The 14,655-nt window shown below is 35.1% G+C and overlaps 1 protein-coding gene across 1 annotated transcript; it reads right to left on the reverse strand.

Moving 5' to 3' along the window:
• Positions 1-764: 764 nt before the first annotated feature.
• On the reverse strand, positions 765-3,584 carry LOC108969746 (obg-like ATPase 1). The gene is made up of 6 exons (XM_018934694.1): positions 3,408-3,584; positions 3,035-3,232; positions 2,090-2,150; positions 1,645-2,026; positions 1,246-1,581; positions 765-1,151 (listed from the first exon to the last, which is right to left on the reverse strand). Exons 2-6 carry the CDS (start codon positions 3,213-3,215, stop codon positions 918-920), a joined length of 1,194 nt encoding a protein of 397 aa, XP_018790239.1. The 5' UTR covers positions 3,216-3,232; positions 3,408-3,584; the 3' UTR covers positions 765-917.
• Positions 3,585-14,655: the final 11,071 nt, after the last annotated feature.

Genomic DNA, 14,655 nt, shown 5'->3' on the forward strand with positions numbered 1-14,655 from the left:
TTTATAGAGAAGCTTCTAAAAATAAAGAAGCTGTCTCAGCCAGTAATTTCGCTATGTTAAAGGCTATATGTAAGAAGAGAGTAAACTTACAATAACAAGGTATAATAAGTACGTAACCGGATCGGATACCGGTTTTTATCCGGCTAGGAACTGTCAACTCGGCAGAATTCGTAACAACAACAGGTGCTATAAACATACCTACCTACATGTACCTGACATACATATTGAAAGTTCAAAACAACTTCTTATATAAACAACTCTTTCGCTTGTGAATGGTATTCTAGATTCTGTGCAATCGAAATTAACAAAATTTTCTCTTGTTTGTTGTATTTATTTCTCCAGCTTTAAAAATATTTGAAAAAAAAAAATATTATATTAAAATTATATTTTCTTATCGATCATATTATAATACCTTTACTGTCTAGCGCGTCATCTCTACGCTAGATTTCACTAATAACTAACTAAACACAAGCAACAAGGGTGACACCTACTGACGGATCGCAAAGTTGTGTTAATGTGCCGATAACTATTGTGAATTCAAAATGTGAAAGTTTCTAGTTCACGATAAAAACACATTAAAAAGCAAAGTTAAATAAAACCATAATTTTATAATTGTTCTATGTTTATCTACAAATAGCACCATTCTGTGAATCTATACAATGAATAGCACACTCCTTAAAATAACACAAAACTGTGAGTAATTTTTCAATATTTTTCTCAAAACCCACATATTTTTATCAATAACAAAATGAGTAACAAACCAATCATTTTTCAAATGCCAAGCATATCATCATAGCATGTCTCATATATTTCGAAATATAATTAGCAAAAAAATTATTTTAGGCAAACAAGAAACTTTGTGAGTAAAAAATCAAATTTATATAAAACATTGCGAAGAGTAGCATAAACACACAGGATCATTTCTTCTTTGCATCCTTTAAACCAGCACCCGCATTAAATTTGAAAAATATTATATCGCCATCTTCAACAACATAATTACGTCCCTGTTGACGGTATTTACCAGCTGATTTTGCAGCAGCTTCTGAACCCTCTTCCTTAAAGTCGTGAAAGTGCATTACTTCAGCCATTATGAAACCTTTCTCGAAATCTGTGTGAATTCGGCCAGCGGCTTGTGGGGCCTTGGTACCTTTCTGGAAAAAAGAATTAAGCAAATTATAATATCAATATATACTATATAATTTCACCAATTACCATATATTATAAATTGTGTGTTCGACATATTACCTGAATTGTCCATGCTTTGACCTCGTCGACTCCGGCAGTGAAGAAATACTCGAGTTGTAAAGCTTTGTAACCAGTTACAATGATTTTTTCTAACTGAGATTTACATTTAACTTCTTCTTCATATTCCTTTCGCTCCAGGTCGTCCTTTTCAGCTAAGGTATGTTCGAAAGCGCCAGAGAAGGGGATAATAACTGCGCCGGGATCGTGTTTATCCACCCACTCTTTAATCTTAGGCAACCATTTGTTCTTTTTACGGATAAAGTCCTTTTCTGACAAATTTACCAGATAAATCACTGGCTTGGTTGTAAGGAACAGATATTTATTCAGAGTTTCAATCTAGTAAAAAGAGATAAATTTTCACTACATACAAGATTTGTATGGAAATATTTCACAGCTTACATCATGTGCATTCCAATCAGCAAATCGCAGTTGTTTTTTCTCATCTACTAAAACGCCTTTAATTTTTAACATCGAATCATATTCGGGTTTAAGCTTTTTATCTCCACCCCTCGCAACTACTTTTTCTAATTTATCTAAATTCTGCATAAGCTTCTCTTCATCCTTAAGTCGTAGCTCCTCTGAAATGATATCCAAATCACGCACTGGATTTACTTCTCCTTCCACATGTGTAACATCTGGATCTTCGAAAGCGCGACACAAGTGGAAAATAGCATCACATGCACTAATATGTGACAAGAAGGCATTACCAAGCCCCTGACCTTCAGATGCGCCCTTTACCAAACCGGCAATATCTACAACGTTGAGGAAGGCAGGCACCTTGCTAAAAACAAAATTATATATGAGAATGTATAGAAACCAATTGTGATATGCTTTATATACTCACGATGCTGGCTTATGATAATCACAAAGAAAATCGAAGCGCTCATCAGGCACTGGTACTCTACGTGCTGAAATAAGAAAATCACTATTAACGCGAATTTCAACAAGTGGCGTCACAAAATTTTAACAGACTCAGTGTACTTAAATATAACTTTGCAATCATAATTGATAAATCTAAATAATAACGAGACTTGTTGCATCTTTGCTTTTTCATTTAGAACAGGTTTTTATTATAATACTAATCTCCAATGGACTATCGCTAGTGGTAATGCACTTGAATATAGCCAATCATTGCAATTTTCTATAATTTCCTGCAATTTTAAAATGTCCACGGGCAATAATGGCCGTTTCGAAGGCGATTATCATTTACCATACCCAAGCCAACTTTGTAGTTTGCTCTCTTTTTACAACACTGCAAGTATGACCATTGGTAGACATTTTAAAGAAATCTTTAAAATTTTGCACAACGGCGAAGCAATTTGCATATGTAATTACCAACGCCCATTATTGCTTATTTTACTTGTTTCATTTATACTAAACCAAAGCAATACGGGTTGAAAGGATTGGTTAATATCCCTCTACACAGTGGCCAACGGCAGCGCAACTATTCGTAGAAACGTGTTTTTGCAGGCTCTATGTGAAAAAATTTTGTTCACAAAATTACTATAATTTCATACTCTTTTCCAATAGCCAAAGTGGTTATCTGGAGAAAATAGTAAAAATATAGGAAGCTTGCCAGCATAACAAAGGAAAAGTTGGGTTGGACGCACCTTCATTTGACCTTTCAGCAGTCTACATTGATGCAACAATTCAGACATTTGCGGCTATACCGGCAGCACACAGATTAATAACCAATGCTATTAAAATCTACATCGGCATTATACATGAGTATACAAAAAGTTTTATCCCATAACAAAATGGTAAAAATGAATATAATTGGAATACTTATTCTCATTTGGATCGATGGTACAGAAAGGGAAGTTTTCCGCCGGCGCAGCACTTTTCGTCAGTACGTTGAAGAAAGTTGACTTGCCCACATTAGGCACACCTACAATACCGATGCGTAAGTTAGTGCCAATACGACCAATTAGGGGTTTACGTTCGGGCTCTTCTTGCTTTTTAGGTGGCATTGTGTTGTTTTATTTGTCTGCAAATTAATACAATATTCATTAAGTTAGTTAGATACTATCAATGTTGATATATTATTTTATCTATTTATGGTAAATATTTGTTTCGTTGGCAGCACCATATTAGAGTGGTAAGGAAGGCATGTAGTTGTTTCATTCGTGCACATAACCTCAACGTGGGGAACATAAACTTACCTCTTTGAGTTCAGGCAATCTCGATTATGCAAAAGTTATGTTTCTATTATTATCACAAATAACTTGTTATTTTTATATAATTCAACAATTCACTTCTAAATCGCTTTTATTTTATGACCGAGCCGGCAAGGAATCAATACGGTCGCACACATGCACGTAAATAGACGTCAGCTGTCAACTCAAGCTCGGAGTTGTGACGGTTGATTATTGTGAATGCAACAAATTATATTCACAATAACTAATACTTAAAAAAATATTTTATGCAGAAATTTAATTTATTTCACTTTCGTTATATTAGATACACAATTTTATTCTAAAGTCGGTTATGTATATCTAACTGTTAAACTGCATATAAAACATTTGTACAATCTATTACTAAGAACACTAAGGGACGTTTTCTCAATGTCTGGTTAACAGCTGTCTGCTCTGTCTGTTAAGCTCTGGTTAACTTAACCAAGACTCCCTCTTTCGGTAAAGAACCTTTCATTTAACCAAAACTGAACTAACAGTTGTTTGTTAAACAGACATTGAGAAAACGACCGTATCCAAATAGTCCTAGCTACGTACATACATATGTACAATACTCAGAAGTCATAACGACCATATACATATTTTAATGAACCTGTGTGCAGATTTTATTTTCACATGAGATCGGCCACTTCTCACTAATTTTCGACCAACTGCTACGTTTATTTCTGTAGGCATTCCTGTACCAAGTAACCGTTCCCACGATAGTCGGGTCTACTGAGTGGAACAGACCGGTAGTTCTCCCGCCACAACAACAACAACATGCTTGAAGAGACTATTGTGGAATTAGGGATAGTAAACTTTGCTTATAATGGAGCAATATATCCCAAAACTCAAAGAAAACAAAGGGGCCCTGGAACCAACACATGCAACAGGTTAATAACCTCAAACACCTGAAAAGGCCTTATATCATACAAATTTTTAGCAACTTCAACTATTCACTATTCGACTGCTATATCTCGTCTTCGTTCATAACACAGCTCTTGTATTAAACTCACTGGGTTGGCAGTTTCATTATCAGTTAGTTCCGGTCATCAAAATTTGCTTTATTTTTCCCGTTTCCATCTAAACCTTATCTTGACTTTATAGGATATATTAATTTTGCAACGTTATGTTATAGATATATTAATCAGGAAACTTTGGAGACCGTTTAAAGTATATATAGTTACTATAAATGATCAGCGTGACGAAATGAGCGGATTTAGACATGTACATCACGTTTCTCAGTTTTTTAGATATCGATCTGAAATTTTGCACGCGCCCTTTTCTCCCTAAGAATTAGATTCTAGTCTAAGTTATCGTTACATTATAAAATTGTTCAAATCGGACCTTTAATGTTAACCGTAGTTACCTTTTTTTCGTGTTTGAGACCTAGCCCTGCTATCCTATTGATTGTTAAAGGCGAACTGGTATTTTTTTGGCAATCGAAACGAATTGGAACAAACTTATAAATGTAACGACGATATTTAGAGCCATCGGTATTTGTCGTACTATCCGGACACATATCTCGAACAGTACGGAATGCCGATCATTAAGTATGATTTTTTCTTGATCGAGTGTATAGTAACTTGTATAAAAATTGCTAATGTTTTTTCCGAAGTGAACACTAAGTGCTGCGTTATTTTTTTTTTAATTAGTTTCTGCTACTTCGCGGTAGTTTAAAATCTAGCAAATGATTTTAATGAATATAAAATTTTGTAGTGAGATTCTTTTTCTTTATTGGCGTAAATACCGCATAGCCGGTTATAGCCGAGTTTACAGCAGCGCGCGCCAATCCAGATACCAAGTGCAGCTAAATCTTTCTCCACCCGATCTATCCAACTGAGTGGAGGTTTTCCTCTACCTCTGACCCCGGTACTTCGAGTACTTTTAGAGCTGGAGTGTTTTTATCCATAAGGATCCGCCGTCTCTTAATTCGCTGCACTATGTCAATGTCGTCGTATAACTCGTACATATGATCGTTCCATCGAATCGCTATTCGCCGTTGGCAATGCACAAAGGACAATAAATCTTCCACAGAACCTTTTTCATCAGATATTGTCGCGTCCATGGCTCTGCACTTTACAGCAGGGCCTTAATAATGAGTGACTTATAGAGTTTTGTTTGTTCGTGGAGAGAGGACTTTACTTCTCAATTGCCTACTCAGTTCGAAGTACCACCTGGCAAGAGTTATTCAGCATTGGATTTCGACGGTGTTAATGCTGGTCCCAAGGTAACAGTGACGTGGGAGCTAAGTCGCGAGTACGACGACTGTTTGTTTGATAACAGGAGATATTTCGTATTGCCCCCGTTCACAGCCAGACCCATTTGCATTGCTTAGTTATCCAGTTTAGAGAAAGCAGAACTAAGGGCGCGGATAGGAGCCGCCTTGTCTGAAACTTCGTTTTGCATCGAACGGCTCGGAGTGGTCCTTCCCGATTCTGAGGTCCCATCAGTTTGTTGACAGTGGGTTTAAATACGTATTATTACGCTCGGTTTTTTTTTTTTTTTGTCGTTGGGCATGTTTTCGTCCGACCCTATTCTACAAAGAACCTGATGTAATAAGGAGTTTACGTTTTTCAATAGCAGTGTTTGAATAGCTCGGTCGGCAATCCATCGGTCACCACCTCTTTATTGTTCTAAGGGCGGTTATTGCTATTCGAACTTCTTCAATGGAATGTCTGCTCCATCCTCGTCGATTGGGGAATCGGGTTTGCCATCTCCTGGTGTTATGGTTTCACTGTCATTCAGTAGGCTGGGGAAGTGTTCCCTCCATAATTTTAGTACGCTCTGGACATCGGTTACTAGATCACCTCTGAGGGTTTTAAACGAGTATGTTCCAGTCTTGAACCGCTCTGTTGCGGCATTTTTTCCTAGAAATTTCGAGCACTCTCGGTATTTATACCATCCGAGCATACTAAAATTAGTCAGTCTCTTAACTAAAATATTGTTCTTCCGTTATAGGCGCTGAACAAAATCGTATTAACAAAGTTTTGAAATAGATGTGTGTATATATCTACATGGTAATGCATGTGTATATAATAATTTGTGTACAATATATATAATAAAGTATATGTATTACACTAACACATTGTATGGATTGCAAACTATTAAATTATAATATCGTTTCAAGCCCAGCTTAAAGCCGCTTATCTCAATTGGGCTTAATTTCTCAAGAATGTTAAGGTCAAATCACTTAAACCGTTATTGATTGATCATTATTGATGCAAGTGATTTCATATCTAACTTTGGACTCTTTCACTTGTCTGTTATTGACTGCGTTATGACATTGTGATTCCTTAGTGCGCTAAATGCGCAAAGCACGTACACGATTTTATTATGATTCTTCCTCAAAATACGAACTTGTCGAGTTTAATTAGGTGCACCATTTTCAAAAAAAACTTCCAAGTGGTTGAGAACGTTATGTGGGAACTGTCGCATTTGACTTGTTTTACCATGACATGTGAAGGAGGTAATGTGAAAAAGAAAGGTGCATCACGTAGCAGCAATCTTGTCTGCGTTATGGCAGAATTTTCGCATTATAATTATTTCCAAATAGTTGTATTCGAATTAGTGAAGAGGAATGTCTACACAAGTTCATGATGATCTGTGTGTGTGCTAGCTGCAACTTTTTGGCTTAGCTTTTATTGTTGTGATTAGATGTTATTAGACCCTTAACAGCGTGAAACCATATGAAATAACCGTAAACAATATTTTCAATAATATTGCGGTTTCTATGAAGATGCGTTTTAATAGCATTTTAACAACATCTTTGGCAAAGGACGCAAAGACGCAAAGCCGCAATGTGGCTTTACCACCCGATATGGAACAATGGTTTTGCTGCTTTTATTTTCTTGACGTTTTTTTTTTTTTATCAATTTTTGCTTTGAATACATTACAAACTGCATTAACCACATGAAATTACTTTCAAGGACACTTTACACATGTGTCACGTGACTACTAAGCTGACTCAAAAGACGTATTTTGACCGTCAGTCGAGCAAACACCACTTGTCGTCTGCACAATGGATAATAGCCAAGAAGCAATTTTGCGGTCAATCGCAATTTACAACCCTAAACGTTGCCATTCAATGCTGTTTCGTACTCTATACGACATTGTTATTGTATAGCTTCATCAGTTACATTAAAAAAATGACCATAACAGTAGTTTATGTTTAATTAAATTGAGACGCTTGAATGCGTATAAGTTTGTAGGTTGCGGTCAACGGGTTCGGTACTTTAGTCTTTTGTCTCCGCTGACAATTGAGACGATAAAATTGAGAAAGGTCAGTTATGTGGTAAGCAGTAGTTATTGTTGTTAATACGAGTATACAAATGAAAAGAGTAAGAAAAAATGTAAAAATATAAGAAAACTTAACCAACCATGAAACATTTTAAAAGAAGTTATCTGTTCTAATATAAAACTCTAAGTGCGTGTTTCTTACATGGCAAATAGCCATCTAATATGGTGATTTAAGCCATTACTATCATTCAGCGGAACGATGAATAGATAATTATAAATGAATATATGATATGTATATAGCCACAATTTTGTCAACGTTATAGTTTTTGTTAATTTTTATGTGGCATGAATGGTATATGGACCGCAAATGCATATTGTAGAAGTAAGTCGCAACTATTAGTCGAGGGTTTCTAGATGATTTCTCAGAAGTTGCACATATAAAATTTATTGTATTAATGAAATTAATCAAAAACAATGAGTGGCTCAGTGAGGACATAATAAAATGAGATGATTTTAGACCTTGTGGGTTTCATGAAGGCTAAGTACGTCGGCAGACGTCCATCTTCCAACCAACCTAACTAAAAATAATCGTGATAGACTCGGATAGACTTATATACATTTATAGTTATCACGCGTAATCTTCAAAAAGTGTGAAATGTTTGGACTTGTACGGAAAGGTCAAGTTTAAGGCCAGTACACAATTTATGTCAAAGTAATGCGGAGCGATGGATATACTCATATTCAGAGACTATGAGAGATGTGGACCGATTTCGATATCTTTGTAATCTTCTGATATATCTAGTATATAACAAATAAGTTAATTGTGAAATACTTTCAAATTGTATACTACTATATCATAATGTATAATGTGGTTGTTGTACAGGATTTGTCCGGAAGGTAATAGGACTGAGTCGATTGAAAATTTTATTGAACTAATCGTTACAATTCTTTAAAAACTTCCAAAATAGGCTTCATCTGAGTCGATGCAGCGCAAAAGCCTACGGAAGGCTCACGGTGGGCATTCTCCGGAATAATCTTAAGAGCCGAGCAGCATGCAGTTTGGATCCCCTCTATCGTCTCAAAATGCTTGGCTTTCATCGGCCTTTTCAGGAAAGGAAACAAAAAAAAAAAGAAAAATCCGGTGGCCACATCTGGGCTGTAGGGTCACTTTAACACATGCTCATAGTGAGAACTTTTGGGACCATCTACGGGCACACCATCACAATTCCATGAATCAAAGATTTTGATAAATTTAACATCTGGGCAATTAAATGAATACTTAGTTGACGGTCTGAGTTCAAAACTTTGCGCTCACGAGTCACATTGTCAGTGTTTGTCGAAATCCCGGGTCTCCCAGCATAGTCTTTACCAGCGACTACTTCCAGGCTCTCCAAAAAAGCCTGGTGCCACCAAATCAGAATTGAATCGCGTATCTCTGCTCTAACGAACACTGCATTTTCGGTTTGCACCACTCACAGAAAAACGACGCGCGAAAATGTTTATCCTGACTCTCCAGGTGTTCGTAGACAAATGACCAGCCGCTTGGTAGCTAGGAACACCCTCTATCGAATCCAGTCAGTGCGTGCACCCTCCGAAGTACAAATCAGTCCGATTGCTCTCCGGACAAACCCTGTACACCAAACCGTTGATGTGCTTCGTCAAATATGTATGTTTTTGTTTCATAATCATAATCATAACATCATAACCACTGCACCGATCCTATTCGCATGCTGAACACTGCTATGAACATATTTCACAAGATAACACCGTGTATTTATTTTCTTAATAATTTTTACTTTACAATCACAAATGAGGTGATCTTCTTCCTTCAAATTGTAAAAAAAAAAATCAAAAATTTAAATTTCGAGAAATCCTCTTGGCATTACTTACCAAAAACTATGATTAGAAAATAAGCTTTGATATTTTGGTTTCGAATAATACAGTTATGAGGGACACCGCAATCCTTCCCTTATCCGGGATACGTTTTTCTCCCTCAAGTATCTTTTAGCTTTTATTTTAAGGTATAATCCGAAAATTTGAAGAAAATCTATGTTCTACATCTATGTATATTAGGGTGATTCAAAAAAAAAAATTTTTTTTCGCTTGATACTCCGAAAAATAGGTTCCTAGGCACCTCTCAGAAAGCCTCTCCAAAAACCTATGAGTTTCATCATTCATAATAATTTTGTTCATTGAGTTATAAAATTCATAAGAAATAAAATATTTTCCCAAAAATAATCTAACTTTAACTGTTAATATCTTTTAAACGGTGGGGTTTGCGAAAAAATCGTTCAAACCTTTTTTGTAGAGCATTCAATTTCCTACAAAATCTAAGGAACAAGATATTTTTTCAAGTAGTTGGAAGCGAGATATAAAGTTTTCTATATAATAATAAGAAAAAATAGAAAATTTTGTGTAGGAGGATTTTTCCGTTACAACTAAGAACTCATTCTTGGAGAGGCTTCCTTAGAGGTGTCTAAGAATCTATTTTTCAGAGTACCAAACGAAAAAAACAACAACAAATACCCTAATGTACATTCTAAAAAGCCACCTCCCTAAAAGGATTGTGCCCTATATAACACAAATTTGAATTTCATTTGATTCCTTGCTTTTCTAGTGTACAAATCAAAAAGCAATTAGTATAGCTAGATAAAATTTTAAGCGAATTGTACCAAACTATTCAAGTCCTTAGGTACCGAATATGTGGATCCACCGCCTATATTTGTTTTTTTATCAAAAATATCGGTCAATGTACAATTAAAATTCAGAGCGAATCACTTCCTGATAATAGTATCTCTGTGTATCAAAAATGGAAATGACTCGAGTCAATACTTGTCTGAGACCCCGCCATATACTTAATGTAAAGATTTTCGAACTTCCGGGTACCTTATACCAAATATATCGGCCGATGAAAATGAGAGAGCGTGTTTTACTCATAGCATAATATCGTTGTGCCTAAAATAGAAAAACTTGGAAGAAAACTTGCCCTAGGATTTATATAACCAATATCAGGATTTTCGAATATCCGGATAACTTTACACTATATGATTGGTTTTAGAGTATGTGGCATGATAATAGTATATACTATAGACAATAATACATAAAATCGGGTGGATACTTCCTCCCAGTAGTAGAAGGGATAACCCATATTGAACCCGGCGATGCCATTTATTAGTTAGGTCTTTTAAAACAACAAATAAACTTTTAATAAGCTTTAAGTTCAAAACAAGATAATAAATAAATATACCAATAAACCAACACAGTAAACTCAGAGTAAAGGCTACAAGAATATTTTAGAATTACTTTTGAATACTGCGCCCACACCCCACACGAAGCGAGCATATGGAGAAGAAGAAGAAAGAAAGCAACAAAGTAAATGTGAATTAATTCAACACAGTTTAATTAATACTCTTTGTGCAGCTAATTACACTAATTACGCCACTGTGGCATTTTATTGCTCCAATTTACAAATTAATTCTGCCGCCAATTGGCATACTCGACGCACCATTTTATTCACATTTCACATGCAACTCAATCACACCACTTCCAACATATTTAATATTCGTACTTGTATTAACAACATTTGTGCACGCTTAATACTCAGGCATAAACACTATTTTCCTATTGGCTTTGGCATTTCAATTTCGCTCTTATTCTACTCGAAAAGCTAACTTTTAACGTTTTCAACCAATAATTAAAATTACGCTGCTTGGCATTAAAACAATGTATATATCCAGGCATACATACACATTATATAGGGTATATACTTGTTAGTGTAAATATGTATACAGTTGGAAATGAAATTACTTCCTTTGAATTGTATACTCGAGGATGAATAAATTAATTTTGTACACTAATGCCTGCAGCTGCTAATCTCATGAGTTGCTGCCGACAGCAACAGAAATCAACATCGTCGAGAACGGCGTTCCACGCTTGCGTACTTCCAACGAAGCAAATTGGCTGCGAATGGGAAACTATGTAATACTAGCGGCATTTGAAGCGCCAAGTCCAATTGTGTTTATTGAGGGCAATTTTGGGTGTGGCATACCCGCTAAGCAGGTGGACTTCAGTGAATTCTAGTTGTATTTCCGAATTATACAACTTTTTATTTTCCTTTGCTGCCAATTACTGAAAAAAAGTTTAGAAAATATGGACTGAATTAAATGAAAATTTGAAATGCATATTTCTTTGTGTTACACAACAATTTATTGCTGCTAATTATAATGCTAGCTCATTAAATTTGGCTGCTTTGCGCCATTTACTTTCATTTGGAGGCTGGTTTATGCAAATTGTTTGATTTTTTATGCGCTATGCTGGTACTAATTCTGTGTGGGCTTGTAGTTTATGTTTTCACCATTTTAATAACCCATAATTAGATAAAATTATTAAATTATATGGTAAATTCTACAGAAATGCAATTCCAAATAGGTTATTTGTCTTTATGCTTCCGTGAAAAGAAAGAAAAATTGCTGAGGCCATTTAATAGAGGACTATGAGGTTCAATGTTATTCCTATGTACTATGGGAAAATATACATATTTTTTTATTACAGAGAGCTAATAAATTTGATGTCGAAACTATTAAGAATTTAATTATTTTATAAAAAAAAATTTCCAATATTTTCATCGCAGTCAACTTTTCAGCTTTTTTTAAAGAGTCTCTAAAAGTTATTTAATGCAAATTGAAAAAGTAATTTGTGACCATACTACCAATGGACCAAAAGACTTCAAACAGTTTCTATTAATATAATTGGAAAAAAGCTTCAAAGATCTTCAGTAATTCAGCTCACTTCTTATATTTCACCTAAAAGTTAAAATTAGTGTTTCAAATATTTTAAAAGTTTCAGAACTTAACATTTATGTAACGCTTGCTCGATATTCTTTCATATATTGAAATTTGAGCATTGGTTCTTTGTGCCAATTAAGGGAAGAGCCTTGCTTTAAAGACTTGAAAAAATCGATTTTTTGATAATTCTTTTGAGAGAGAAGAAATAATTGATTAAAGACAAATGTCTAGGGTTCATAGTTATATACATGTTTGCACATCATCCGAAAATTTTTTGAATACGAAATCTTTGATATTCTGCCTTTGGGAAGCAATTGCCCGATTCACCTCGCATGTGCATTTATCGGACGGCAGGCAAGATGCAGGTCGATTTCTATCGGAAACAAAAAATTTAAAGAGATTCATATTTTTTAATAATTTATCTTCTAGTTAAACTAAGACTATTCCCCCCAAAAAAAGTGTAAAAAATGTGTTAAAATTGAAAAAAGTGCTTTTTGACCAAAACAATTTTACTTTATGTTGTTGAAAAATATGTTCAAACTTGACAACAAAATTCGATTTTGTGAAGCTTCCCCCTTAAAAACAAATATGATAGATATCTATATCAAACTAATTTCGACCGTTCATATTAGCATGAACTTCAGTACATGTTGAGATATTCTAATGAATTTTGTAGTTGGAGACCTCTGCACTGTAAACTTGATAAGATATAAGTTTTGCATATGGGTGGCATAAGACCGATATCGTAAATAAGTTAAAAGGCCACAGACTAATAAAATGCTCCCAAGGTTTCATTAAGGTTCCTCACATACAATCACCAATCAAATGGAGTAAAATCAACTGGGTATTCGAAAAACCTGATATTAGTTATATGCGGCCTAGGTCAAGTCTTTTCCCAATTTAATCTATTTTGAGCGCAAAGTTACACTGTTTCAGATATATGCGGAATAAAGTCGAAAAACTTAACATTAGGTATAGGGAGGCTAAATGAGGAGATACACAGGCGCCATAAGTACATATTATTGCTGTAACTGTCAAAGCGATTATATAATTCTAGTTTGGGTGATAAGTTTCAAGATGGTTATGATCGAACGGTAGGTCCAGGAATCATGCTGTTACGACGGGGTCGGTCCATAGCGAAAGAGGATGGTTGATTGGAGTCAAGTGGATAGAAATTGCAAGCAGGACAAATATTCTGAATAAGCATAAATACAGAACGAAGTTACGCAAGGGCCATTCTAGATTTTCGGCTCTGCTGTGAGCGGCCGTTTTAATCATTATTTTGTGAAAAACGGCCGAATTGAAATACATTTTTAATTCTCCAAAATTATCGTAGTTCCGAATTCAAATGTTCTTTAATAGGATGGTTGGCCATGCGATTCTGTAAATTCTCACATTTTTAGACTTTTGTGCGAGCTCCATTTAAGAAGTTTTTCTATTCGGCTGCTGCTTGGTACATGCTCCTGATTGGCTGACAGAAATCCGGGATTTTGTTGCCAAATTGAATGCAATTTTTTTCTGTGTCTTTTAAATTGGGGTCGAATCACAGGTTGTCCAATGTAACTCTCAAAATCTTGATATTAATAGCCATTCTGGCCCCCTTCTCTCAGAACTTGAATATAACTGCTTTGGATTTATGGACAAAGTGACAGGTTGTGAGCTGCGTGCATAGATTACTGCTTCAAGTTCGTTTTTTACGTTCAACCCAACTTAACTCGAATTGATACTTTCACCGTTAAAGCTGTGCGGTTTCATTCATTTTCACACACCATCGGTAGGGATCCTTATGGGATTTATTTAGAGCAAACTTGGTTATTTTTGCTTGAGCGGTTTGAGATATATGTACAGAACACATATTAGATGACGGGATCGCGCTAAATTTTTCAAAATTTTTAGCCCACAGATGGTCCTTACGATCGCAGTTCGCTATCTCTGAAATTCTATATCTGAATTTAGTGTTCAGTTATGCCACTTTATAGGTTTTCCTTTAATGGCGTTTACTTTATTTGTGTTGTGTTGTTTGCCACATATCAAAAATATGCTCGAAAATTTGATATTTTTAATAAATTTTACCGTAATCACTAATGAATATGGTATACAAATGTAATACATTAGTCCTTGTATTTGTTTAATATAATCAATTAGTGTTAGAAATTAAAAAATTCAAATATAGTGTTAGATAAATTCTGTTAAATTGTATTATTGTATAATAGTTA

Source organism: Bactrocera latifrons, unplaced genomic scaffold (genome assembly GCF_001853355.1).
Source record: "Bactrocera latifrons isolate USDA-ARS-PBARC rearing strain unplaced genomic scaffold, ASM185335v1 scaffold_0, whole genome shotgun sequence".
Taxonomy (NCBI): domain Eukaryota; kingdom Metazoa; phylum Arthropoda; class Insecta; order Diptera; family Tephritidae; genus Bactrocera; species Bactrocera latifrons.

What these genes read in the sequence shown, in the direction of transcription:
- LOC108969746 (XM_018934694.1), bottom strand. Translation starts at nt 3,215, where the DNA reads ATGCCACCTAAAAAGCAAGAAGAGCCCGAACGTAAACCCCTAATTGGT. An exon ending in GATTATCATAAGCCAGCATC is followed by an intron (nt 2,027 to 2,089) that starts GTGAGTATATAA and finishes TTTTGTTTTTAG; the next exon opens with CAAGGTGCCTGCCTTCCTCA. An exon ending in CTGATTGGAATGCACATGAT is followed by an intron (nt 1,582 to 1,644) that starts GTAAGCTGTGAA and finishes TCTTTTTACTAG; the next exon opens with ATTGAAACTCTGAATAAATA.